This window comes from Hemiscyllium ocellatum, chromosome 2 (assembly GCF_020745735.1).
Source record: "Hemiscyllium ocellatum isolate sHemOce1 chromosome 2, sHemOce1.pat.X.cur, whole genome shotgun sequence".
Classification (NCBI taxonomy): Eukaryota; Metazoa; Chordata; class Chondrichthyes; order Orectolobiformes; family Hemiscylliidae; genus Hemiscyllium; species Hemiscyllium ocellatum.
In genome coordinates, this window is record NC_083402.1 from 4,953,712 (window position 1) to 4,979,418 (window position 25,707).

The 25,707-nt window shown below is 50.3% G+C and overlaps 2 protein-coding genes across 2 annotated transcripts in view; one reads left to right on the top strand and one right to left on the bottom strand.

Moving 5' to 3' along the window:
• The first annotated feature begins 1,713 nt into the window (after positions 1-1,713).
• Positions 1,714-12,687, top strand: LOC132821559 (prostaglandin E2 receptor EP4 subtype-like). Its single transcript, XM_060834210.1, has 2 exons — positions 1,714-3,171; positions 11,774-12,687. Exons 1-2 carry the CDS (start codon positions 2,362-2,364, stop codon positions 12,287-12,289), a joined length of 1,326 nt encoding a protein of 441 aa, XP_060690193.1. The 5' UTR covers positions 1,714-2,361; the 3' UTR covers positions 12,290-12,687.
• A 2,240-nt stretch (positions 12,688-14,927) lies between these two features.
• Positions 14,928-25,707, bottom strand: part of ttc33 (tetratricopeptide repeat domain 33) — a 126,391-nt gene continuing 115,611 nt past the window's right edge. The window contains exon 5 of the mRNA XM_060842326.1: positions 14,928-16,493. Coding sequence (XP_060698309.1) covers positions 16,158-16,493 — 336 coding nt within the window. The 3' untranslated portion in view covers positions 14,928-16,157. The remainder of the gene's footprint in view (positions 16,494-25,707) is intronic.

Sequence of the window (25,707 nt, forward strand, 5' to 3'; positions counted from 1 at the left end):
AGAGAGAGAGAGAGAGAGGAGGAGAGAGAGAGAGAAGGGAGAGACTGGGTAAAGAGCGTAGGAAGGAGGGAGCGAGGGAGTGAAGCACCAAAAGTGTAGCTGGGAAAATGAGGGAAGGTGGGGACTGCAAGGCATCCATTTTAGAACCTGCCCAGCAGCATTGCCCCTAGAGCTGGGAACAAGCAGTGGGGGAAGGGAGGGAGGGGGAGGGAGGAGCTGAGAATGAGGGAGGGGGAGGGAGGTGGAGAGACTGAGAGGGAGGGAGGGAGGGAGAAGGAGAGAGGGAGGGAGGTAGAGAGAGGTAGAGAGGGGGAGGGAGGGACTGAGAGGGAGGGAGGGACAGAGAGGGACAGAGATGGAGAGAGAGGGAGGGAGGGAGGTGGAGAGACTGAGAGGGACAGAGAGGGAGGGAGGTAGAGAGAAGGAGGGAGGAACAGAGAGGGAGAGAGGGAGGGAGGGACTGAGAGGGAGAGAGGTGGAGAGACTGAGAGGGACAGAGAGGGAGGGAGGTAGAGAGAAGGAGGGAGGGACAGAGAAGGAGAGAGGGAGGGAGGGACAGAGAGGGAGAGAGAGGGAGGGAGGGACTGAGAGGCACAGAGAGGGAGGGAGGTAGAGAGAGGGAGGGAGGGACAGAGAGGGAGGGAGGGAGAGAGAGGGAGAGAGAGAGGGAGGGAGGGGGAGGGAGGTGGAGGGACTGAGAGGGAGGGAGGGAGAGGGAGAGAGGGACAGAGAGGGAGGGAGGGAGAGAGAGGGAGAGAGAGAGAGGGAGGGAGGGACAGAGAGGGAGGGATGGACTGAGATGGAGGGAGGGACAGAGAGGGAGGGAGAGAGAGAGAGAGGGAGAGGGAGAGAGGGAGGGAGAGGGAGAGAGGGGGAGAGGGAGAGAGGGAGGGAGAGAGAGAGGGGGAGAGGGAGAGAGGGAGGGAGGGACAGAGAGGGAGGGAGGGAGAGAGAGGGAGAGAGAGAGAGGGAGGGATGGACTGAGATGGAGGGAGGGACAGAGAGGGAGGGAGAGAGAGAGAGAGGGAGAGGGAGAGAGGGAGGGAGAGAGAGAGGGGGAGAGGGAGAGAGAGCAGACTAAGTCCTGTCATTCCTGATCTGACAGAGAACACGGGAGTTTGCAGCACCAGTCTGACTTTGAGCACCCCCCACATCGGGTTCATAAGGTGGGGGAGGGGTGAGGGAGGGTATCTGTGCCCCCCTCCCCATTACAGGGAGTGTAGCCTGTCCTCCCTGTGGGAGCTCCTGTCCCTGGTACAGGCAGCATTCTGAACAGGACTCACAGCCGAGCTACATTCCTGAGATTCCTGCTCCTTTTTTTTTAAAAACAGACCGCTCCCCCTTTACCAGCCAGACCCCATTTCACTGTTCCCCCCCCCCCCCCCCCCCCCCATCAACCCCCCTCCCCCCCTCCCCAATCTTCTGCAGTATTGTGCTGGGCTGTGTTTGAAATGAAAGCCACACTCAGAAGTTATGGTTTTTCCAACTTCTGGGGGAGAGGGTGTCACTGGCTGGGCTAATGTTATTTGTCCCATCTCTAACTACCCTCTGAGCTGAGTGTCTTCCTTAACCCCCTGAGCTCAGACAGATTGGACCGCAGTCTGAATTCAATAGGAGAAGGCTTTAGGACCCATTACAGACACAGTGAGCTGCTTTGGCCAATGGAAATGGAGGGGGCAGAGTTTAATGTTGATCAGAATGTGTAAGGAGGTTTGAACCTGCCTAATTCCCACAGACTGAGAGGCAGCGTGCTGTGGCAGACACAGAGAGAGACAGAGAGAGAGAGAGTGTGGAAGATAGACAGAGAGACATAGAGAGATACAGAGTGAGTCAGAAACAGGGGGAGAGAGAGACTCAGAGAAACACTCTGTACCTCCCCAGCACACTCTCGATAACTGGGAGTGGAGCACAGGAGTTTGGAAATACTGTCAGATCACCCCGCAGCCCTGACACAGTCTGTGTGAGAGAGAGAGAGGACTGCAGCGATGTACAAACAGCCCTGGCTCTGAAGGAACAGGAAGAGGCCATGGCGAGGAGCTCATCGACCAAGGTGTGCATCTCCCTGTCAGGAACGGGGTCTAGCTGTGAAGAGTGACAACGCAGCTGTCTCCTCACCCCCTGAACCACCTCAGACTCAGCCTGGCTCCCTTTCCGTGTCCGTTCTGAATCTTTGCCTTGGAAGTTTGGAGAGTTACTATCTACCCACCGATTTTCTGGGATTGTCTAGAGATCGCCAGAGTGTTTGGCGGGTGGTTTGGGGCCATGCCAGGGGATTGGATGTTGTAGAGGGAGACTGTGCTGGAGAGGACTGAGTGGATCTTATTGATTGGGTTGGCACGGTGCAGGTGAGAGGTGCAGACCATGAATCTGGTCAATGGCACTGACCATGGCAACAGCAGCAGCAGCAGCATTCTCAAAACCTCCAGGTTTCCGGTCATCCCCACTGTCATGTTTGTCTTTGGGGTGGTGGGGAATCTGGTTGCCATCGTGGTGCTCCGTAAGTCTCGGAAAGAGCAGAAGGAGACTACGTTCTACGCGCTGGTGTGTGGGTTGGCAGTGACTGATCTCCTGGGGACCTGCCTGGTCAGCCCCATCACCATCATCACCTACATCACCGGGGACTGGCCTGGGGACACTGCGCTCTGTGAGTACGACTCTTTTGTCCTCCTGTTCTTCGGGACATCGGGTCTCAGCATCATCTGTGCCATGTCCATCGAGAGGTACCTCGCCATTAACCACGCTTACTTCTACAACCACTTTGTGGACAAGAGGTTGGCTGGTGTGACCTTGTTCACCATCTACCTGAGCAACACCCTTTTCTGCGCGCTGCCCAACTTCGGGCTGGGCAAGACAGTCCAGCAGTTCCCCGACACCTGGTGCTTTATCGATTGGCAGACCAAGGAGCCGCGGCACGCTGTCTACTCCTACATGTACGCTGGATTCAGCTCCTTCCTCATCCTGGTGACCGTCATCTGTAACGTGTTGGTGTGCGTCGCCCTGATCCGAATGCACCGCCAGTTCATGCGGCGAACCTCGCTGGGCCACGACCCCCGGCTCCGGGAACTGCGGCGCCGCAGGAGTTTCCGCCGCCTGGCGGGGGCTGAGATCCAGATGGTCATCCTGCTGATCGCCACCTCCGCTGTGGTGCTGGTCTGCTCCATCCCGCTGGTGGTAAGTGCTTGGTGAGGCAGCTACTGCTAATGTCACTGGGGCAGGGGGGAGAGGTCAGTCATCCAGACAAACCCAGACCCATTTCTTGGGACAGGGGTCCAAATCCCACCGCAGCGGGATGGAGACCTGCAAGAACTAGCCCCAGTAACCAAGCATTGTGGATTGTTGGAATGGTCCCGTGGGATCCTTTAGGGAAGGATTCTTCCCTTGGTCTGACCCAACCCCAGAGCACGGCCACTGAACTGGCTGATCGAGGCATTTATTCCCTGGGTCCGGGATTTGAACGGGTTGAGACAGATCCAGTCTGAGACTTGGACAGATTTGGGATCCCAGCAGATTTAAACACACTTGGTGTCCCCGTTCTGTAAATGAAACTTAGCTGAGACCATTTGTTTAATTTTGGTTCAACGAAAAGTGAGGGAAATAGCTCTGAGAATTGCGAAAGAGGTTCTGGGGTTTGAGGACGATTCTCAAATTTGCCAACAAAGTTTAGAAAAGACAGAGGAAAGGCACGCTTTTCGAATCAGTTTAGAATTGGGTTTAACCAGAGACAAAAGTGAAGCTGAAATTGTAATGGAGTTGGTCAGAGAAACAGACAAGTGCAGGAGAGTTAGAGAAACTTCAATTATAATTGAGGCAATGACAACCACATCCCCACGAACGAATAGAAAACAAATTTTGTAGTCTGCCCTGCCCCGATTCCCCCCCCCCCCACTATTTCCCAGGCTTGTCTCTCTCTGTCACATTCTGTGAGTCCCCTGCACGACTCCCCACAAAGTAAGTTCCACTGCCCCCCCCCCACTCCCTGTGCCCCGGCAGCTATCTGCTCTCCTGTCTGTCAGTGATTCACTGATGTCGGTAAACCCTCTCCCCGCTCTCAGTGAAAATGCCTCCCCTCTATTTTCACTATCAGCACCATCTCCTAACCTCGACTGCCTTATCGAGATGTGAGCTGGGGAGACAGTTTTGAGATTTGTAACCGTGACATATTCGGAGAGCCAACAATTTCCCCTGATGACTGAAGTCTTGGTTACGGAAACAGCAGTGAATTGAATTGCTGGTGACCTCTTGCTGTGGTCAGACGCTGTGACTCTGACTCGCACTGAGTCAGGCTATGGAAAGAAACCGTTCTGCCCATCTACTGCAATCTGGCTCTCCGTACGGAAACCCGGCCTGTCCCCTGTCTATTTCATGTTTATCAGGTACAGTCTGTTTTCTGACCGTGAACAACTCACTGTCAGTGTGGTGACCAGATAATCACAGCACACCAAAGACCAGTTAGTTGACTGCACCCGCGCTGAGGGAGTTCTTGATTTGCTCCTGAACCCACACACTTTCCCCTAGAGCCTGGAATATGGTCCCCTTCATATAGTTACTCAATTCCTCTTTTTGAATGTTTCTGTCAATCTGCTCCCACTGTCAGTTCACTGTCTCCAATCACAGTCTCTCCCAGGGACCTGATTGGCTTCAGATCAAACTCAACGATCCAAATAGGATATTCAGCCCACTGAGGAGATTCAGAGAGAGGGAGAGAGTGTGTCCGTGTGAGTGGTTTTATCGTAGTGTGTGTGCCTGAGTGTGAGACTGTGTATATGTGTGGGAAAGTGTCCGGGTGTATTGTGTGTTTCTGAGTGTGTCTGAGTGTCTGAGTGTGTATTTGTGTCTGTAGTGTGTGTCTTTGAGTCAGTGAGCGTGTGGGTCTCTGTGTGAATGTATATGAATGAGAGTACATGTCTGAGCACGTACGTGTGTGTGTGTGTGTGTGTGAGAGAGAGCCTGAGTGAGCGAGTGTGTGAGTGTGCGCAGAGAGAGCAGGGTATATTCAGGAGGGTTGTGTAAACCCTGAGCGAGTGGGGCACACCGCTCCCGCCCAGATCAGTGACCTATCAGCCCAGCAGCAGCTCCTGTTTAACACAGTGTTCCCTGGGATTATCCGTCTGATAGCAGGGACTCAGAGGGTTAACCTGCTGAGGACAGCACCAGACTGTTTTCTAATCAGCCCTGCTCAGGGATGCTGTGACAGGTAGGACTTGGTCCCAGGCCTCCGGGTCTAGAGGTAGAGACATTACCAATGTGCTCCAGGAGCTATAAAGAGCAGGTTGTAACCCGCTCTGCATTAGTCCCTTCATCATGGACAGCCTAGGGGCGACTGGAATGATCAAAGGGTTACATTGAGAGGATCGAGAGAGAATGGGTTCTCTGGTGGAGGCTGGGGGAGTGAGGGGGCTGGGGGAGTGAGGGGCTGGGGGAGTGAGGGGGTTGGGGGAGTGAGGGGCTGGGGGAGTGAGGGGGCTGGGGAGTTGAATGGGGAGGGAGCTGGGGGAGTTGGATGGGGAGGGAGCTGAGGGAGTTGGATGGGGAGGGAGCTGGGGGAGTTGGATGGGGAGGGAGCTGAGGGAGTTGGATGGGGAGGGAGCTGGGGGAGTTGGATGGGGAGGGAGCTGGGGGAGTTGGATGAGGAGGGAGCTGGGGTGTGCTGCAAAGCCACATGAAGAGTGAGTCGGGAGCAGACTCCCAGCAATGGCCTGACCAGATGCCCCTTGGACCAGACATGTGGTGAGAGGCCGCAGGATCACCTTCCCCACCCCTACAGCCAGGAAAGGACAGGAGGTTGGGAATCAGGATCTCACATCAGGAAGGGAAGTGGGCTCAGGGCTCACCGTGCAAGGGCTGGTTCAGAGGCATCACTGGGGGTGGAAGGGCAGAGGTAGGGATGAGGATGGGGACGGGGAAGGGGTGAGGGGCTGTAGGCCACCCTGGGAATCTATGGACAGATTGGGGTGTGGGAGGGAGGCGCAGTCGGGACATTTTATTGAGACGGGCGGAGAATCTGAGAGACAGCAGGAGGATCTGGGAGAGAGAGAGAGAGAGAGAGGGAGCAGGAGGATCCGGGAAAGAGGGAGCAGGAGGATCCGGGAAAGAGAGAGAGCAGGAGGATCCAGGAGAGAGGGAGCAGGAGGATCCGGGAAAGAGAGAGAGCAGGAGGATCCGGGAGAGAGGGAGCAGGAGGATCCGGGAGAGAGAGAGCAGGAGGATCCAGGAGAGAGAGAGCAGGAGGATCCGGGAAAGAGAGAGCAGGAGGATCTGGGAGAGAGAGAGCAGGAGGATCCAGGAGAGAGGGAGCAGGAGGATCCGGGAAAGAGAGAGCAGGAGGATCCGGGAAAGAGAGAGCAGGAGGATCTGGGAGAGAGAGAGCAGGAGGATCCAGGAGAGAGGGAGCAGGAGGATCCAGGAGAGAGGGAGCAGGAGGATCCGGGAAAGAGAGAGCAGGAGGATCCAGGAGAGAGAGAGCAGGAGGATCCAGGAAAGAGGGAGCAGGAGGATCCGGGAGAGAGGGAGCAGGAGGATCCGGGAAAGAGAGAGCAGGAGGATCTGGGAGAGAGAGAGCAGGAGGATCCAGGAAAGAGGGAGCAGGAGGATCCGGGAAAGAGAGAGCAGGAGGATCCGGGAAAGAGAGAGCAGGAGGATCTGGGAGAGAGAGAGCAGGAGGATCCAGGAGAGAGGGAGCAGGAGGATCCGGGAAAGAGAGAGCAGGAGGATCCGGGAAAGAGAGAGCAGGAGGATCCGGGAAAGAGAGAGCAGGAGGATCCGGGAGAGAGAGCTGGAGGATCTGGGAGAGAGAGCTGAAGGATCTGGGTCCAGCCCCAGTGCAGCCTCAGTAACTATCCAATCGAGTTGGGAGTTAGCGAGTTGTGACTTGTCGACAGAGGGGTTAAATGTCAGGGTGTAATGACAGGAACCAGCCAAGTGGCTAATCCCAAACTCCTGAAGAAACCTTCTCCAATATCGGAGGCAGGATGGAGTCTGACCTGCAAGTACGTGAGGCACATGATTCCCCAGGGATCGTTTATTTCAGGAGTGTCTCTCCCTCTCTGTCCCTGCTCTGTCTGGGTCTATGGCCAACCACCGCTATTCCCCTTCCCACTTCCTGGAACGATTAGCAACAAAGTGATGGAATGTTCCCAGTCCCCTGGAGATGGCTGTGGGTTGTGATTGGAGTATGGGCTGTGATTGGGGTTGTGTGTGGGGTTGGGGGGTGTGTTGGGGTGGGGGTGGGGGCGGGGTATGTAGGAGCAGGTTGGCATTTTCCTTGTCAAGGTTGAGGAGAATACCACTGCCAGGAATGTCGCCACAATCCGGGTATGCAGATGAACTGTACAAGGATTCACGTCCTGAGGGTCCCAATTTCCAGGATGTTTTCCCACCTTCCTATACATGATGAAATGACTGGGAGATCTTTCGTCCTGATGTGCTGCGCTCTTCCGTTGTTGAGAATGGGGATATTTATGGAGCCCCCTTCTCCAGTGAGTTAGCTGCCCACCTAACCCTAATCACAGCCCAGTGTGACGTGGATGACCTGATTCTCTCCCCCATGTTCTTTCATACTGCTTGCCCCCAGAGAGCAGAAGGATCCAGGGGGGAGACAGCGGGAGGATCCGGGGGGAGACACCGGGAGGATCCAGGGGCGAGAGAGAAAGAGCAGGAGGATCCTTATACAAGATGATTAGGGGTTTAGATAGGGTTGACAGTGAGAACCTTTTTCCACTAATGGAGTCAGCTGTTACTAGGGGACACAGCTTTAATTTAAGGGGTGGTAGGTATAGGACAGATGTTAGGGGTAGATTCGTTACTCAGCGGGTTGTGAGTTCATGGAATGCCCTGCCAGTAGCAGTGGTGGACTCTCCCTCTTTACGGTCATTTAAGCGGGCATTGGATAAGCATATGGAGGTTATTGGGCTAGTGTAGGTTAGGTAGGCTTTGGTTGGCGCAACATCGAGGGCCGAAGGGCCTGTACTGCGCTGTACTTTTCTATGTTCTATCCAGGAGAGAGAAAGCTGGAGGATTCAGGGGAATGCCCCCGGATCCTGCTGCTCTCTCTCCCAGATCCTCCTGCTCTCTCTCCCAAATCCTGCTGCTCTCTCTCCCAGATCCTGCTGCTCTCTCTCCCAAATCCTGCTGCTCTCTCTCCCAGATCCTCCGCCTCTCTCAATAAAATGTCCCCACTGCGCCTCCCTCCCCCATAACCCTCGACTCCCTTGTCAGTCAATAATCTGTCCAACTCAGCTTTAAATATATTTAATGACCTGACCTTTACTCCCTGTGGTAGAGAATTGAAAAGACTAGAATTCATCTCAAAGAAAATAAAATAAATCAAGGGCGGCACGGTGGCACAGTGGTTAGCACTGCTGCCTCACAGCGCCAGAGACCCGGGTTCAATTCCCGCCTCAGGCGACTGACTGTGTGGAGTTTGCACGTTCTCCCCGTGTCTGCGTGGGTTTGCTCCGGTTTCTTCCCACAGTCCAAAGATGTGCGGGTCAGGTGAATTGGCCATGCTAAATTGCCCGTAGTGTTAGGTAAGGGGTAAATGTAGGGGTATGGGTGGGTTACGCTTCGGCAGATCAGTGTGGACTTGTTGGGCCGAAGGGCCTGTTTCCACACTGTAAGTAATCTAATCTAAAAAAAAACCCAGTTAATCTTCATGTTTTATTTGTTGCTAGACTGTGCATCCTAATTATAATTTTTCTCATAAGAGGGAATATCTTCCCAGCATCTACTCTGTAAAACTTTCTCGGGATCGTAATATGTTTTGATTCGATCACCTCTCTGAAATCCAAGGTCAACCTGCTCAACCTCTCTCCATTAGACAAACTCCATCATTCCAGGAATCAACCTAATAAACCTTCCCTGGCAGCAGACCCCTAACAGCCAGAGAGTCACAGAGATGTACAGCAGATATCCCGACCCAATCTAGTCCCACCTGCCAGCACCCGGCCCATATCCCTCCAAACCCTTCCAGTCAAATGCCTCTTAAATGTTGTCATTGTACCAGCCTCCACCACATCCTCTGGCAGCTCATTCCACACACGCACCAGCCTCTGTGTGAAAAAGTTTCCCCGTAGGTCTCTTTTATATCTTTCCTCCTCTCACCCTAATCCTATGCCCTCTAGTTCTGGACTCTCCCCCTACCCAGGGAAAAGACCTTGTCTATTTATCCTATCCGTGCCCCTCATGGTTTTATAAACCCCTTTCTTGAGTAAGAAATCCGGAGCTGTACATAGTACTGAGTACGGTCTCACCAACGTCCCACAGAGGGAGGAAGACTTCTCTAGTTTTTTACTCAATCACATTTTTGATAAAGACCAACATTCCCCAATCCTGCAGTACAACATTCCACTTGCCTTCCTAATTATTTACTGTAACGATAGGCTAAAGTTCTCTGATACTTGTACAGGGACAGCCGGATCCCTCTGTACTGCAGGATTCTGCAATCTGACTCCATTTAAATAATCATTTGCTTTTCTGTGTTACTCGTTTCCTCACATTATACCACAATCATCAAATATTTGCTCACTCCCTCAACTCCAGAACCTCTGAGCAAGCTCCGTATACCCCCTCCACAGCTAGTGTTCATACCTAGCTTGGTGTCATTAACAAATGTTGCTACAATATGCTCAGTCCCGGTCTCCATGTCATTTTTATGGACTGTAATTGGTGTGGCCCCAGTGTTGTGGCTCTGGGAGTAGGGTGAGAGTTACAACGTACCAATCTGAATGTTTATCCAAGCTCTATGATTTCTGCTTGGTTATGAAATGGCGAGGCCAGGCTAAGGGGGGATTTGAAAACAAGGATTAGAATTCTCAGGTCAAGGATATTACTTGACTGGAGACTAGTGTTAGCGCAGGGGGTTGACGGTAATGGGACTTGAGGCAATTTAAGATACAGGTTTTGGATGACTGTGAGTTAACAGAAGGGTTGAATGTGGGAGAGGGTAGGAATACTCAAGTCTAGAGGGAGTAAAGGCAGTACTGAGAGCTTTTCCAGCAGCAGGCCATCTGAACAGGGATGGAGTCAGGCAGCAATACAGAGGCAGGAAAAGACATAATTAGTGATGGCATATCTCAGGGTTAAATGTGACACCAAGGCTGTCATAAACTCAGACTATTGTCAAGGACAGGAATGGAGTCAGTGTTATAGAAATAAATTCTTTCTAATATTTAATTGGAAGGAAGTTGTGCTTCTCTTGTCTCTATGTAGTTTTCGAAGGGATTATGCAGTGGTCACTGATACAATTACTGCATCAGTGGATTATTTGAGGATGATCAGATCTCGCTGAACAATGGAGCAGCCCTTTGAATCCATTTAACTCTCAGTTTGAGTATTGAGAGATCTGAAATCCAGCCCCTTCCTTCACTGCACATTCCTTGATGATGAACAAACATCAATCTCAGTTTTTAAACAGCTGCAGCTTTTTGGAGGAGGCAAAAACCATGACTGCAGATGCTGGAAACCAGATTCTGGATCAGTGGTGCTGGAAGAGCACAGCAGTTCAGGCAGCATCCGAGGAGCAGTGAGTCAGTCCTGGAACTCCCATTCCTTATTTGCAAACTTACTTCGATGTTTAAGCTGATCCTGCCTGAGGTGGAGATCATAGTTTATTGCCGCTGCTGAATCCTTTCTTCAGCCTGGCTTTCCCCATCTCTTCCAGCAAGTTTTAAAGGTCAAAGCCTCGGAGATGGAGATAGTGAGGGCTGCGGATGCTGGGAGGTCAGAGTGGAGAAAGGGTGGTGCAGGTCAGGCAGCGTCTGAGCAGCAGGAGGGCTGACATTCAGGAAGGTGAAGGCCTGGCACCATTTGGATTTTCTGCCTCCTGTTGCAGGGTCCTTAACCCCCACCCCCCAGTAAGCCCAGTTCTGTGCAGAACCAGCCATGACTTGTCCGGACTTGTCCTACCTGCCTATCTCCTTTTCCACCTATCAACTCCACCCTCTTCTCCCTGACCTATCACCTTCATCCCCTCCCCCACTCACCCATTGTACTCTATGCTACTCTCTCCCCACCCCCCACCCCCCCTCTAGCTTATCCCTCCACCCTTCAGGCTCACTGCCTTTATTCCTGATGAAGGGCTTTTGCCCGAAACGTCGATTTCACTGCACTTTGGATGCTGCCTGAACTGCTATGCTCTTCCAGCACCACTGATCCAGAATCTGGTTTCCAGCATCTGCAGACATGGTTTTTACCTAGTCAGAGTCCCCGTTAAACGGTCATGATTTGGAGATGCCGGTGTGGGACTGAGGTGGACAAATTAAAAATCACGCAACCCCAGGTTATAGTCCAACAGGTTTAACTGGACGCACTAGCTCTCGGAGCGACGCTCCTTCATCAGGTCGTGAATGGTCTGATGAAGGAGCGTCGCTTCGAAAGCTAGTGCGTCTAGTTAAAGCTGTTGGACTATAACCTGGTGTTGTGCCCTTTAAACAGACCATCGTCCCAGCTGTGGAAAGTGGGGGAACATTGCCACCTTGTGTCTCCAAGCTGGTACTGACGATTCACATTTACACTCCATTCCCTCTTGCAGTTTTACATGTTCTCTCTCTCTCTCTCTCTGAAAATGTGTTGCTGGTCAAAGCACAGCAGGCCAGGCAGCATCTCAGGAATAGGGAATTCGACGTTTCGAGCATAAGCCCTTCACCAGGAAAACGTCGAATTCCCTATTCCTGAGATGCTGCCTGGCCTGCTGTGCTTTGACCAGCAACACATTTTGAGCTGTGATCTCCAGCATCTGCAGACCTCATTTTTTACTCTCTCTCTCTCTCTGTTGAAGGTGAGGGTGTTTATTAACCAGCTGTACCGTCCTGCTGTTCCAAAGGACTACTCGAACCCTGACCTAATGGCAATCCGCATTGCGTCAGTTAACCCAATCCTCGATCCGTGGATCTACATCTTGCTTCGTAAAACTGTCCTCACCAAACTCCTGGAGAAGATCAAGTGCCTGTTCTGTAAGCTGGGCGGGCGGGCCACTCACACCAACAGCAGCTTCCAGCACCTCGGCCCTCGCCGCTCCTCAGCAGCATCCAGTCAATCTCCCTCTTTCATCTCCAGGGAGCTGGCCAATGACAACACCTCACAAACCCTGCTCTACCAATTTGAGCTGACCGATGTGTTGCCGGGCTCGGCGGGAACGCGATCGAGTCTGAAGCAGCCGCCATCCCAGCTGGACAGTGGGCTCCCACAGGCAGAGGGTCAAACACAGGGAAAGACACTGGTGGCCAATGCCGACAGCTCCTTACAAGTTACCTTCACAAAAGAGCAAACGGGACTGGCTGAGAAATGCATATAAAACCGAGGCAGCAACACAGAAAGAACGATATCCAGGAGGCCTTGCGGGGAATGATACAAACTGAACTGGACCTAGCCCCGAGGGTGCTGAGTGTGTACTCAGATGTGTACATAATCCTGAACAGTATGGACTGAAATGCATGTGACCCAGAGGCACCTTGACTGAAGTCCATCGCTCCAGGGCTGGGGAGGATGTGCTTTAACTGTACATTACCTGGGGCATGAGTTCAGACAGAGTGGTATGATGATGGCTGTGGGCCACAGCAAATATTGCGTTCCAGATTTTGAGTTATCAGTAAGATGTGTGCTCTCTCCTTCTCTGTGAGAAGATGACAGTGTAACCATGATGTGGTTTGTTGGTGTAACTGTGATGCTATTTCATTGAAACATCAAATACAATCCCAACATCTTTTGTTTGAGATTATTTCACAGAGTGACGTTTCCTGATTAGGGACTGAAGAATTAAAACCACAAATACTGGGGAGAATTATAGCGCCATCCCCATCAAATACTCCCAGGACAGAGACAGCACGGGGTTAGATACAGAGTAAAGCTCCCTCTACACTGTCCCCCATCAAACACTCCCAGGACAGGGACAGCACGGGGTTAGATACAGAGTAAAGCTCCCTCTACACTGTCCCCCAATCAAACACTCCCAGGACAGGGACAGCACGGGGTTAGATACAGAGTAAAGCTCCCTCTACACTGTCCCCCATCAAACACTCCCAGGACAGGGACAGCACGGGGTTAGATACAAAGTAAAGCTCCCTCTACACTGTCCCCCATCAAACACTCCCAGGACAGAGACAGCACGGGGTTAGATACTGAGTAAAGCTCCCTCTACACTGTCCCCCCATCAAACACTCCCAGGACAGGGACAGCATGGGATTAGATACAGAGTAAAGCTCCCTCTACACTGTCCCCATCAAACACTCCCAAGACAGGGACAGCACAGGGTTAGATACAGAGTAAAGCTTCCTCTACACTGTCCCTATCAAACACTCCCAGGACAGGGACAGCACGGGGTTAGATACAGAGTAAAGCTCCCTCTATACTGTCCCCCATCAAACACTCCCAGGACAGGGACAGTGTCGGGTTTAGATACAGAATAAAGCTCCCTCTACACTGTCCCCATCAAACACTCCCAGGACAGGGACAGCACGGGATTAGATACAGAGTAAAGCTCCTTCTACACTGTCCCCATCAAACACTCCCAAGTCAGGACAGTTAACTCAATACTTAATAATGGGTCCAAACGAAGGGAGATGTGGGAGTGATAATCCAAAGTCCAGGGTGTGGTGGAGGGGGGGGGGGGGGGGGGGGGGGCAGTGCTTGTATCCCACCGTGGGAGATGATGAAATTTTAATTCAATGAAAAATGAACCTCAGTCAGACCCACCTGGTACAGAGCTGTCCCTCGGGGAAGGAATCTGGCGGACTTTCCTCGTCTGACCGACACAACAATGTGGTCGATACAGTTAGTGACAGGACACGAATGCTGGCTTTGACAGCCACACTGAGTAAACAGACAAAAACAAAACTCCCGTTACATCGAGCGGTGAGATTGTACTGTGTGAGATTATTACACAGCACAAGCTGCAGACCAGCATCTGCCAGACTCACTTTCTAAGGGGTAGAAACCTGAACAGAAATTAGTCCGACATCAGAATGCAGAGGAGAGTGCAACCCTTCCGCTAAATTTCAAGCAGGCCAGTCAGATCGAAGGACAAACTCCCAAAATACTGGCCAGCCGGTGACAACACATCCCATGAATGAGTAGGAGGAAAATCTGAGCTAATCATAGGGGAGAAGGTACACAGGGCTGTGGGAGAGGGTCAGTGATGGGGGGAGAGGGTCAGTGATGGGGGACAGGGTCAGTGATGGGGGAGAGGGTACACAGGGCTGTGGGAGGGGGTCAGTGATGGGGGGAGAGTATACACAGGGCTGTGGGAGAGGGTCAGTGATGGGGGAGAGGGTACACAGGGCTGTGGGAGGGGGTCAGTGATGGGGAGAGAGTATACACAGGGCTGTGGGAGAGGGTCAGTGATGGGGGGAGAGGGTCAGTGATGGGGGGAGAGGGTCAGTGATGGGGGAGAGGGTCAGTGATGGGGGAGAGGGTACACAGGGCTGTGGGAGAGGGTCAGTGATGGGGGGAAGAGGGTCAGTGATGGGGGGAGAGTATACACAGGGCTGTGGGAGGGGGTCAGTGATGGGGGGAGAGTATACACAGGGCTGTGGGAGAGGGTCAGTGATGGGGGGAGAGTATACACAGGGCTGTGGGAGAGGGTCAGTGATGGGGGGAGAGGGTCAGTGATGGGGGGAGAGTATACACAGGGCTGTGGGAGGGGGTCAGTGATGGGGGGAGAGTATACACAGGGCTGTGGGAGAGGGTCAGTGATGGGGGGAGAGGGTCAGTGATGGGGGGAGAGTATACACAGCGCTGTGGGAGGGGGTCAGTGATGGGGGGAGAGTATACACAGCGCTGTGGGAGGGGGTCAGTGATGGGGGGAGAGTATACACAGGGCTGTGGGAGAGGGATTTAATGGAGTGGTGGGTAGGGTCAGTAATCGAATGGAAGCTCTCCTTTCAGACATTATGGCTGAAAGAAAGGGGAGGTAAAAAGACTTGACAATAATTAACTTGGTGAATAATAACACAAAGCTTTATTCTGTACAGTGCAGAAAGGTTGTGTAAATCATCCATTATCACCAACGCTGAGACACTGTCCTCGAGGATCCAGCTACTAACTGCAGAGTGTGGGCTGTGAGTTTGGAGGTCACATGTCCACTCAAAGTTGATGTTTCTGGGTCAAGTTACTGTGCTGCCACAGAGCAAGGGAAAAGCAAATATCACCAAATCCAGACCAGATAGAGCAGAACCAAGCCTTCAATCTCAGCAGGGCATCGCCTTGAGGGACTGGTACCCTGCAAGCTCATCATGGGGATCACTACCTTAGGAGATCACCCCCAATGACAGTCAGTAACCAGGGGAGATCACCCCCAATGACAGTCAGTAACCAGGGGAGATCACTCCCAATGACAGTCAGTAACCAGGGGGAGATCACCCCCAATGACAGTCAGTAACCAGGGGAGATCACCCCCAATGACAGTCAGTAACCAGGGGGAGATCACCCCCAATGACAGTCAGTAACCAGGGGAGATCACCCCCAATGACAGTCAGTAACCAGGGGGAGATCACCCCCAATGACAGTCAGTAACCGGGAGAGATCACCCCCAATGACAGTCAGTAACCAGGGGGAGATCACCCCCAATGACAGTCAGTAACCGGGAGAGATCACCCCCAATGACAGTCAGTAACCAGGGGGAGATCACCCCCAATGACAGTCAGTAACCGGGAGAGATCACCCCCAATGACAGTCAGTAACCGGGGGAGATCACTCCCAATGACAGTCAGTAACCAGGGGGAGATCACCCCCAATGACAGTCAGTAACCAGGGGAGATCACTCCCAATGACAGTCAGTAACCGGGAGAGATCACCCCCAATGACAGTCAGTAACCAGGGGGAGATCACCCCCAATGACGGTCAGTAACTGGGGGAGATTCCTTCTGGAGATGATTATTGTGGGGTTAATGAGGAAAGTACAAAGGTACAGCAATACAAATGTCACCTCTTTAAAGCTGCACCTTCCAGCTCTCCAGCCATTGGATATAGGGTGACAGGGGGGACTGGTTAATCTGCACGCCGGTCACAGGGAGGATAACCCAGAACCCTGGCCCCAGTGATACCAGGAGGGGAGAGATGTCTTTACACAGACCAAAAGCAGGGCAGCAACCATTGACAATTCACACAGCATGAAGCAAAGGTTGGGACAGACACACGGCTGGCTGTGTAGTGTGCTGACGCTGAGACTATCGTGCCTGGATGAAGTTTCCGTCCCTCAGTCTCCGGTGACTGCCTGCCTCTGTTCCCTGTGTTGCTGTGATAAAGATACTGGTGTCTGTCACTGTTGGGTGTCTGTCCCTCTCCGCGATAGCCGCACATGCCTGGACCAGCTCGTCGCTCTCAAAGTCGTAATCCGGCAGGTGCCCGGCCGGATCCCTTTGCTGAGCACGTCTCTCTGCGGGCACGGACTCACCAAGCTGTTGCTGCTTGTGCCACAGCTTCAGTGCCCAAGCCAGGTCATCATTCCACAGTGTGCGGTCAGCTGGGCACAGATGCAGCGCCCTCTGGAAACTTTTTAAACCCTGTTGAATGAGAGGACGAGTTAGAGTAACACGGGCAAACACCAACAATGTCTTAAATCACAAGGTGATCACTATCACACAGCAGCTGGAGGGGTCACTGTACAAAATCCAGAACAGCAAACCATCACGGGGAGCAGGAGGAGGCCAGTCTGCCCCTCACCTTGTTCCTCCATTTCATACAATCATGGCTCCAATTTTCTGCCCACTCCCCAAAAACCTTCAACTCATTTATTAATTAAAAATCTGGCTGTCTCAAAGCATCCACCACACTCTGGGTTAGTGAACGCCACAGATTTGTGACCCTTTCAAGAGAAATAATCTCTCCTCATCTCTGTTTTAAATCGGATTCCCCTCATCTTAAAGCTACAACCTCTCGTTCGGGATTTCCCCACATGAGGAAGCACCCTCTCTACATAGAACATAGAAAAATACAGCGCAGTACAGGCCCTTCGGCCCTCGATGTTGCGCCGATCCAAGCCCACCTAACCTACACTAGCCCACTTTCCTCCATATGTCTATCCAATGCCCGTTTAAAGAGGGAGAGTCCACCACTGTAACTGGCAGGGCATTCCATGAACTCATGACTCACTGAGTAAAGAATCTACCCCTAACATCTGTCCTATACCCACCACCCCTTAATTTAAAGCTATGCTCCCTCGTAATATCTGACTCCATACGTCTACTGTGTCAATTCCCCTTTAGCACCTCCTCTCATTCTTCTGAATTCTAAAGGGTATCAGTCTAAACTGCTCAAACTCTCCCCATTAGACAAACCCTTCATTTCTGGGAGCAATCTAGTGAACCCCTTCTGATCCGCCTCTTATACACTTACACCTCTCCTTCAGTAAGGGGACTAAAATTGTATACAATAGTCCAGGTGCGGTCTCACTAAAGTTTGATACAGTTACAACAGCTTTTATGCTCGATTCCTTCAGCAATAAATGCTAAAATCCATTTGCCCTCCTTATCACCTGCTGTATCTGCATGCTAGTCTTCTGTGATCCATGCATGAAGATAGCCAGATCCCTCTGAAGTATTGTGAAGTTTCTCTCCTTTTAGATAATAATTCGCCTTTCTATTCCTCTGATGATTATGGATAACCTCACAGTTTAACTCCATCGGCCAGAGTTTGACCTATTCACCTAACCTGGCGATATCCATTTGTAAATTACAGATTTCTTCATTGCATCTTGCTTTTCCACCTATTTTAGTGAGTATCTGCAAATCTGGCCAGATTTCTATCCCTGTATCCAGTCATTAATGTAGACTGGCCTGAGGACTGAACCCTATGGCATCCCACTGACCAACAGAAAAAAGACCTATTTATCCTAACTCTCTACTTTCTGTTAGTTATCCAATTAATGAATCCTAACCCCCATATGATCTTACGTTTTGTATTAGACTTTTGTGTGGCACCTTATTGAATGCCTTCTGTAAATCCAGATAAACTACATGTACAGGATCCCCATTACTCACTTGGTTTGTTACTTATTCAAAGACCTCTATCGAATTAGTCAAATGTGATTTGCCCTTCATACACCTATGCTGACTCTGATGGATTGGATCGTGGCTTTCCAAATGTCCTGTTACTACTTCCTTCCTAACGGATTCTAACAATTTCCCAATGAATCACGTTACACTAACTGGGCTGCAGTATCCCATTTTGGCCACCCCCTCTTCTTGAACGATCGTGTTATATTAGCATTCTTCCAATCAACTGGAAGCGTTCACATTCAGGGAATTTTGGAATATTATCACCAAAGGATCCACTTCCTCTGCAGCCACTTCCCTTCGTTCCCTCCGGAGACCTACCTGCTTTCCAGCCCAATAGTTTGCTCTGTAACTTTTCCCTCGCACTGATGATTGTTCAAAGGTCCTCTCTTTTGTATGTAACTTTTGTCTTTATTTCTATGTTTTGTATGTAAGATAATGCCGTGTGGAGTGACATTGTAAACTTTTCACTGAGTACATGTCACAATGAGACCTAATTCTAATTTTATAACCTCTGTGTTAGTTGTTACTATTGGGAGGGGACTAGTGCCCTACACCATGAAAACTCACACAAAATATTGACTTAGTGACTCAGTTTTCATATTTTGCGCGAGTTTTCTTTCATTATTTACCACTGCTGTTTCTATATATGTTTTTGTAATCCTTTGCTGATCTTTAAAAATTCCCCAATCTTCAACCTTGCCACTGAGTCTTTGTAATCTGGCGTGCTTTAGCTCGTACATTCCTATTATTTTTACCTTCCTTGCTTATCCGTGGATGATTTTTCTGCTCTGACAATCTGTCCTCCTTTTGGGATATGTTTTAGCTTGGAGCAGTTGAGGATCTCCTTCAACATCTATCACAGTTCAACAACAGTGCAGTCTTTCAGTTCCCCTGCCCAGTTGGGCCAATCTGACCTTCCTCTATGTAATGACTGTGTTTAATTACAGATCGTTACTGTGGGACTTGAGTTGCTAACCCTCCAAATGAATCTGAAATTCCAGTCTGCTGCGACCACTCTTTCCTGGAGAATCCTTAACTATGAGCGGCACAGTGGCACAGTGGTTAGCACTGCTGCCTCACAGCGCCAGAGACCCGGGTTCAGTTCCCGCCTCAGGCGACTGTCTGTGTGGAGTTTGCACGTTCTCCCCGTGTCTGCGTGGGTTTCCTCCGGGTGCTCCGGTTTCCTCCCACAGTCCAAAGATGAACACAATCCAAAGACCAAAATATGGCCAGGTGAATTGGCCATGCTAAATTGCCCGTAGTGTTAGGTAGGGGGTAAATGTAGGGGTATGGGTGGGTTGCGGGTCGGTGTGGACTTGTTGGGCCGAGTGGCCTGTTTCCGCACTGTAAGCAATCTAATGAGATCATTAATCCCACCCCCATTACACAATCCCCAATCCAGAACAGTTTTTTGGAACATATTTCAGAAAATTTGCTTATTTGATTTTTTCCCATTAGGGTGGCTCAGTGGTTAGCACTGCTGCCTCACAGCGCCAGAGACCCGGGTTCAATTCCCACCTCAGGCGACTGTCTGTGTGGAGTTTGCACGTTCTCCCCGTGTCTGCGTGGGTTTCCTCCGGGTGCTCCGGTTTCCTCCCACAGTCCAAAGATGTGCGGGCCAGGTGAATGGGCCACGCTAAAAAAATTGCCCATAGTGGTAGGTGTAGTGGAATCAGTCTGGGTGGGTTACTCTTCGGCGGGTCGGTGTGGACTGGTTGGGCCGAAGGGCCTGTTTCCACCCTGTAAGTAATCTAATCTAGAAAATTCCCCAAGAAACAATTTCTAGTACATTCAATGAACTCTTCCTTGAGTCTATCTTTGCTGATTTGATTAACCCAGTCTGTATGCATATTAAAATCACCCATAATTACTGCTGTACCTTACTTACAAGTTCCCAGTATTTCCTAGTTTATACTGTGCCCCTACTGTGGGGCTACTTTTTGAGATTATTTCTTTCCCTTGTTATTTCTAATTTCTACTCCGACTGATCCTACATTGTGCCTATATCATTTCTCACTACAGCGCTGGTCTCTTCCTTTCCTATTAAAGCTACACTGCCTGTTTGGTTTTTAACCTATCCTTCCCAAACACTAAGTGCCCTTGGATATTAAATTCTCACACCTGGTCTCCCTGTAAACATGTCTCAGTAATCTTATGCCAGTTTGTCTCTATTTGCCCTGTTAACTCATTCAGTTTATTCCAAATGCTTTGTGCATTCAGACACAAAGCCTTTAGGTTTGTTCCGTTATCTAAGTTCCCTACCCTTCTTCAACTATTTGGTCCAATGTGATCACAGATCCTAGCCCTGCCTTTCCATTTCTGGTAACAATCAGAATCATCGCTAATCTGTACTGCTCTCCTCTGCTTTAAATTTGATTTTCTAATTGTCTATGCGCCTGAACTGACGATGCACAAGAAAATACTCACAATGGGACAAACACGTCATTAGTTTTAATTTTAAACATCGTAAAAATCTTTCTTGGATGCAGTCCAGAGAAAGTTCACTCGGCTGATTGCAGGTATTGCGGGGATTGTCGTATGAGGACAGGTTGAGTAGATTGAGCCGGCACTCTTTGGAATGTACAAGAATGAGAGGTGACCTTATCAACACATACAAGAGTCAGGGTTTAATTGGAAAGGTCATTTCTCCTTACGGGAGAGTTTGGGAGAATAAGGGGGTCACCCAGGTAAGATAGAGATGAGCAGAAATTTCTCCTCTCAGGCAGGAGTGAATCTTTACCACAGAGGGCTTTCAGCGCTGGTTCATTAAGTATATTCAAGGCTGAGAGAGACAGATGCTTAATTAGCAAGGGAATCAAGGATTGTGGGGAAAAGGCAGGAAACTGGAATTTGGGATTATCAGATCAGCCACGATCTCATCGACTGGCAGAATAGAATCGATGGACTGAATGGTCTACTTCTGTTCCGACATTTTATGGTCTTATGGAATAATGCAAGGCTACCTACCTCCTCGAGATTGTTACACCAATGATGCTGGCCTGGGTGATCTGTTAACTAATTCCTTAAAACAAATCCCCACCTTTGCCCTATATCTCCTCATGCCTTCTGGGTGAGAAAATATACATTTTAACATTAAAACTACCAACTGTTGCTGGCGGAGAAGATTTCACCGACTGTCTGCAGAAATGTTTCCTAGTTTTCCCTCTGAAAGGTCTGGCTCACATCAGTCAAGGAGGACAAGCAGGAGGCTGGAAGAACACAGTGAGCCAGGCACCATCAGGAGGTGGAGAAGTCAACATATTGGTGTTACCCCTCTTCAGGACTGGGGGGGGGGGGGGGGGGGGGGGGGGGGGGGTGTGGGGTGGGGGTGGGTGTAATGGGAGCCTTACTCAATCCATAACACCCTGACCAGCTGGAACAGTTTTTCTCTTGCTGGCCCATCATTTCCATTTAATATAGCGAAAACAATCCATCTTAACATCCTAGAGTCCAGAGAATACAAATGCAGCTTCTTGATAATTTAATCCTTCAGGTCTAAGAATGATTTTTGTAGATGTAAACTCTCAAATTCAATTTAGGCCATAGAGACAGAATTAGGCCATTTGGCCCATCAGTCAATTCTGTGTCTTATGATCCTGCTCCACAGCTACCTGATGAAGGAGCGTCGCTCCGAAAGCTAGTGCTTCCAAATAAACCTGTTGGACTATAACCTGGTGTTGTGTGACTTTTAACTAATTAAGGTCTGTTTACCACCTTCCTAAGGAGTGAAGTTCAGTGACTGTGAGCATGTGCTGTGGTCTAACCAGGGCTTTGTACATGTGAAACTCAACTCCTTCCCTCTGGTATTCCACTCCTTCCTTCCTTATATGAGCCAGCTGGTTCAGATTTGCTTTCAGAAGGAACCCATTTTACTTTCCAAATGCAGAGCTGTGCCAGTGCAATCAGTTCCATTTAGGCTGAAGTTGCTCTGGCGGGGATGTTAATGGCAGTTCCCTGACATCTCTTTCAGTCCTGTTACATACCACAGATGACTTGGAAACACCCTCCCTACTTATAGTTGCTTCAGAACATTTACAGTGTTGGCTCAAAGTACCCAAAATCAGCATGGTACGATGCAGGGAATTGACGAGACTCCAGCCTGTTCCCGTAAAAGCTGGAGTGCCATCAATCTTGGTCCAAAAATGGATTTAAGCAACGAGGCAGGGGGCAGGCCTGAGGATGCTTTCATTCTCTCAAGGGATGTAGGCATTACTGGTTGGGCCTGCAACAAGTGCCCATTCCTAATGGTGCTGGAGAAGGTCGTGGTGAGTGAGCTAATGTTTTGAAGCACTGTCGTCACTGGAGTGAGGAACACCCTGAATGCTGTAAGCAAGTTCATCCCAGCACACTGACCCAGCGAAGGAATGGGGACATATTTTCAAGGCAGGGGCACCTTGGAGGAAACTTGCAGAGGCTGCTGTTCCCAAGTATCGGTTGCTAGACATAACTGACTGACTTGGAAGGTGCTGGCTGAGGGTGTTTGGTGAACTACTGCAGTGCATTTTGTAGGTGGTACACACTGCTGCTACTGAGCATCTGTGCCACCGTGAACCACTGTGCCACCGTACCATCATTAACTAATCTCACCACACTGATGTACAGTTTTATATTTGCACAGCCACTAACATTTCCAACATGAGGGTTGGGATTCTAGCTGGCCTCCTTGGTCAGTAGTCACCAAATCTCACAGCATGCTCCATTTGTAGCCTGAGCATCGGTGGGGGAGGGAGGGGATGAATAAATAGGTGGATGTGGTACGAATCTAGCAGGCTGAACTAGACTGAGCTTCTTGTGTAAATTCCAAAGGATCACTCTGTATTTGTCTTGACCAAGAAAGATGTCACAGTGAAAAAGGAGGAACTTGACACATTTAAAAATTTATAAACCAGAGCCATCAGAAAGGCCTGTGTAAAGGTGATCAAGTAACCAGGATTGGTTGAGTTACATATCAGAGTTGAGAGTGTGTTCCTGGAAAAGAACAGCAGTTCAGGCAGCATCCAAGGAGCAGGAGAGTCGACGCTTCGAGCAAAAGCCCTTCATCAGGAAACGTCAATTCTCCTGCTCCTCGGAGACTGCCTGACCTGCTGTGTCTTTCCAGGAACACACTCTCAACTCTGATCTCCAGCAGCTGACAAACCTCACTGTCTCCTGAGTTACACAGCAGAAGGCTACTGAGCAAAGAGTGTGGAAATTGTGAAGGCAATCGTCATAATCTTCAAATCTTCCTGAGAGGATCTGGGGTCGCACCACAGGACTGGGGAATTGGAGATGTTACACCTTTATTCAAGAAACAGGTGTAAAGATACATGCACCTTTGACAGGCCAGTCTGGTTAAACAGAGTGGTGGGAAGACGAATCTTCAATGCCTCTCAACAACATGGGCCTTGGCAATTCAGTTAGGAAAATAGGATGAGCTCAGCAGAAATAAGATCCTTAAAATCAGGAAGAAAATATCCGAATCTCCAGCTAATGATGAGATGGGAATTGCGCTATTGAACGGTGAATGGTCTATTTGCATCCACTTGAATGTATTTGATTAGATTAGATTAGATTACATACAGTGTGGAAACAGGCCCTTCGGCCCAACAAGTCCACACGGACCCGCCGAAGCGCAACCCACCCAGACCCATTCCCCTACGTTTACCCCTTACCTAACACTACGGGCAATTTAGCATGGCCAGTTCACCTGACCCGCACATCTTTGGACTGTGGGAGGAAACCGGAGCACCCGGAGGAAACCCACGCAGACACGGGGAGAATGTGCAAACTCCACACAGTCAGTCTTTGAGGCAAGAATTGAACCCGGGTCTCTGGCGCTGTGAGGCAGCAGTGCTAACCACTGTGCCACCGTGCCATCATTAACTAATCTCACCACACTGATGTACAGTTTTATATTTACACAGCCACTAACATTTCCAACATGAAGGTTGGGATTCTAGCTGGCCTCCTTGGTCAGTAGTCACCAAAGCTCACAGCATGCTCCATTTGTAGCCTGTGCCCATGGTCATTGGCATTGGACATGCAGGAGTCTCACCACACCCTCTGAACACATCGCCACCTACAGTACAGTGCTGCACTTCAATGTGGCACTTGAGCCCATCAGTATCTTTTGATCTTTCAGTCAGAAAATTCTCCGGTGGTTGGAGTCATCCCTGGCACAGAGGAAGATGGTTGTGGTTGTTTGAGGTCAGTTATCTCAGCTCCAGGCCATCTCTGCAGGAGTTCCTCAGGGTAGTATCCTAGGCCCAACCATCTTCAGCTGCTTCTCCAATGACCTTCCCTCCATCAGAAGGTCAGAAGTAGGGAGGTTCACCGGTGATTACCCAATATTCAGCACCATTCACAACTCCTCAGATACTGAAGCAGTCCGTGACCAAATGCAGTGTATCCAGGCATGAGCTGACAACTGGCAACATCCATGCCAGGCAATGACCACCTTGAACCAGAGAAAATCCTACCATTAGCCCTTGACTTTTAATGATGTCACCATCACCGAATTCCTCATCACATCCAGGGGGATACTATTGACCAGAAACTGAAATGGACTAGCCATGTAAACACAGTGGCTACAAGAGCAGGTCAGAGGCTAGGCATACTGCAGCATGTAACTCACCACCTGACTCTCAAAAGCCAGTCCACCATCTTCAAGGTTCAAGTACTTGCCTGGATGGGAACACCTCCAAAAACACTCAAGAAGTTTGACACAACCCAGGACAAAGCAGCCCACTGGATTGGCACCACATCCACAAACATCCGCTCCCTCCACCAACAATGCTCAGTCACAGCCGTGTCCACCATCTACAACATGCACTGCAGAAATTCACCAAGACTTCTTAAGACAGCAGCTTCAAAACCGATGACCACTTCCATCCAGAAGGACAAAGGCAGCTGATACAAGACAACACCTCATATTCCTCTCTCAGACATTTGGAAATCTATCTCCCTTCCCTCGGTGTTGCTGGGTCAAAGTCTTAGAATTCTCTCCCCAAGAGAACCATGGGTCTACCTACAGCACATGGACTGCAGTGGTTCGACAAGGCAGTTCACCACAGCCTTCTTTACAGCAACTAGAGATGGACAATAACTACTGGCCCAGTCAGCAACACCCACATCCCCTGAGTGAGTGAAGGGAGCGGTAACCAACAAATGGATTTATCCAGGCGATATCTCAGGGCTTCTTTTTTAGATTAGATTAGATTACTTACAGTGTGGAAACAGGCCCTTGGTCCCAACAAGTCCACACCGACCCGCAACCCACCCATACCCCTACATTTACCCCTTTACCTAACACTACGGGCAATTTAGCGTGGCCAATTCACCTGAGCTGCACATCTTTGGACTGTGGGAGGAAACCGGAGCACCCGGAGGAAACCCAAGCAGACACGGGGGGAATGTGCAAACTCCACACAGTCAGTCGCCTGAGTCGGGAATTGAACTCGGGTCTCTGGCGCTGTGAGGCAGCAGTGCTAACCACTGTGCCACTGTGCCGCCCATTATGCCACCGTGCCGCCCACGGTGCTCTCTACGTGCTCACTCACTATGTGCTCACTTCAGTCTCAAAACATCTCTGCCTTACTGTTTTACGTTTTGTCCTGTGAGCCACAGCTTCAAGGCATATTGTATTTCTCAGAGACAGAATGTGCTACAGGCAGAAAGAAGTTCTACTGTCAGTTGTGTCTGTGCTGATCATCAAACACCTAACTACTCCAGTTCCATTGCC

Excerpts from the sequence above, each read along its gene's own strand:
- LOC132821559 (XM_060834210.1), top strand. The coding sequence starts at position 2,362 with ATGAATCTGGTCAATGGCACTGACCATGGCAACAGCAGCAGCAGCAGC. Across the intron at positions 3,172-11,773 it reads TCTGCTCCATCCCGCTGGTG|GTGAGGGTGTTTATTAACCA; the intron begins GTAAGTGCTTGG and ends TCTCTGTTGAAG.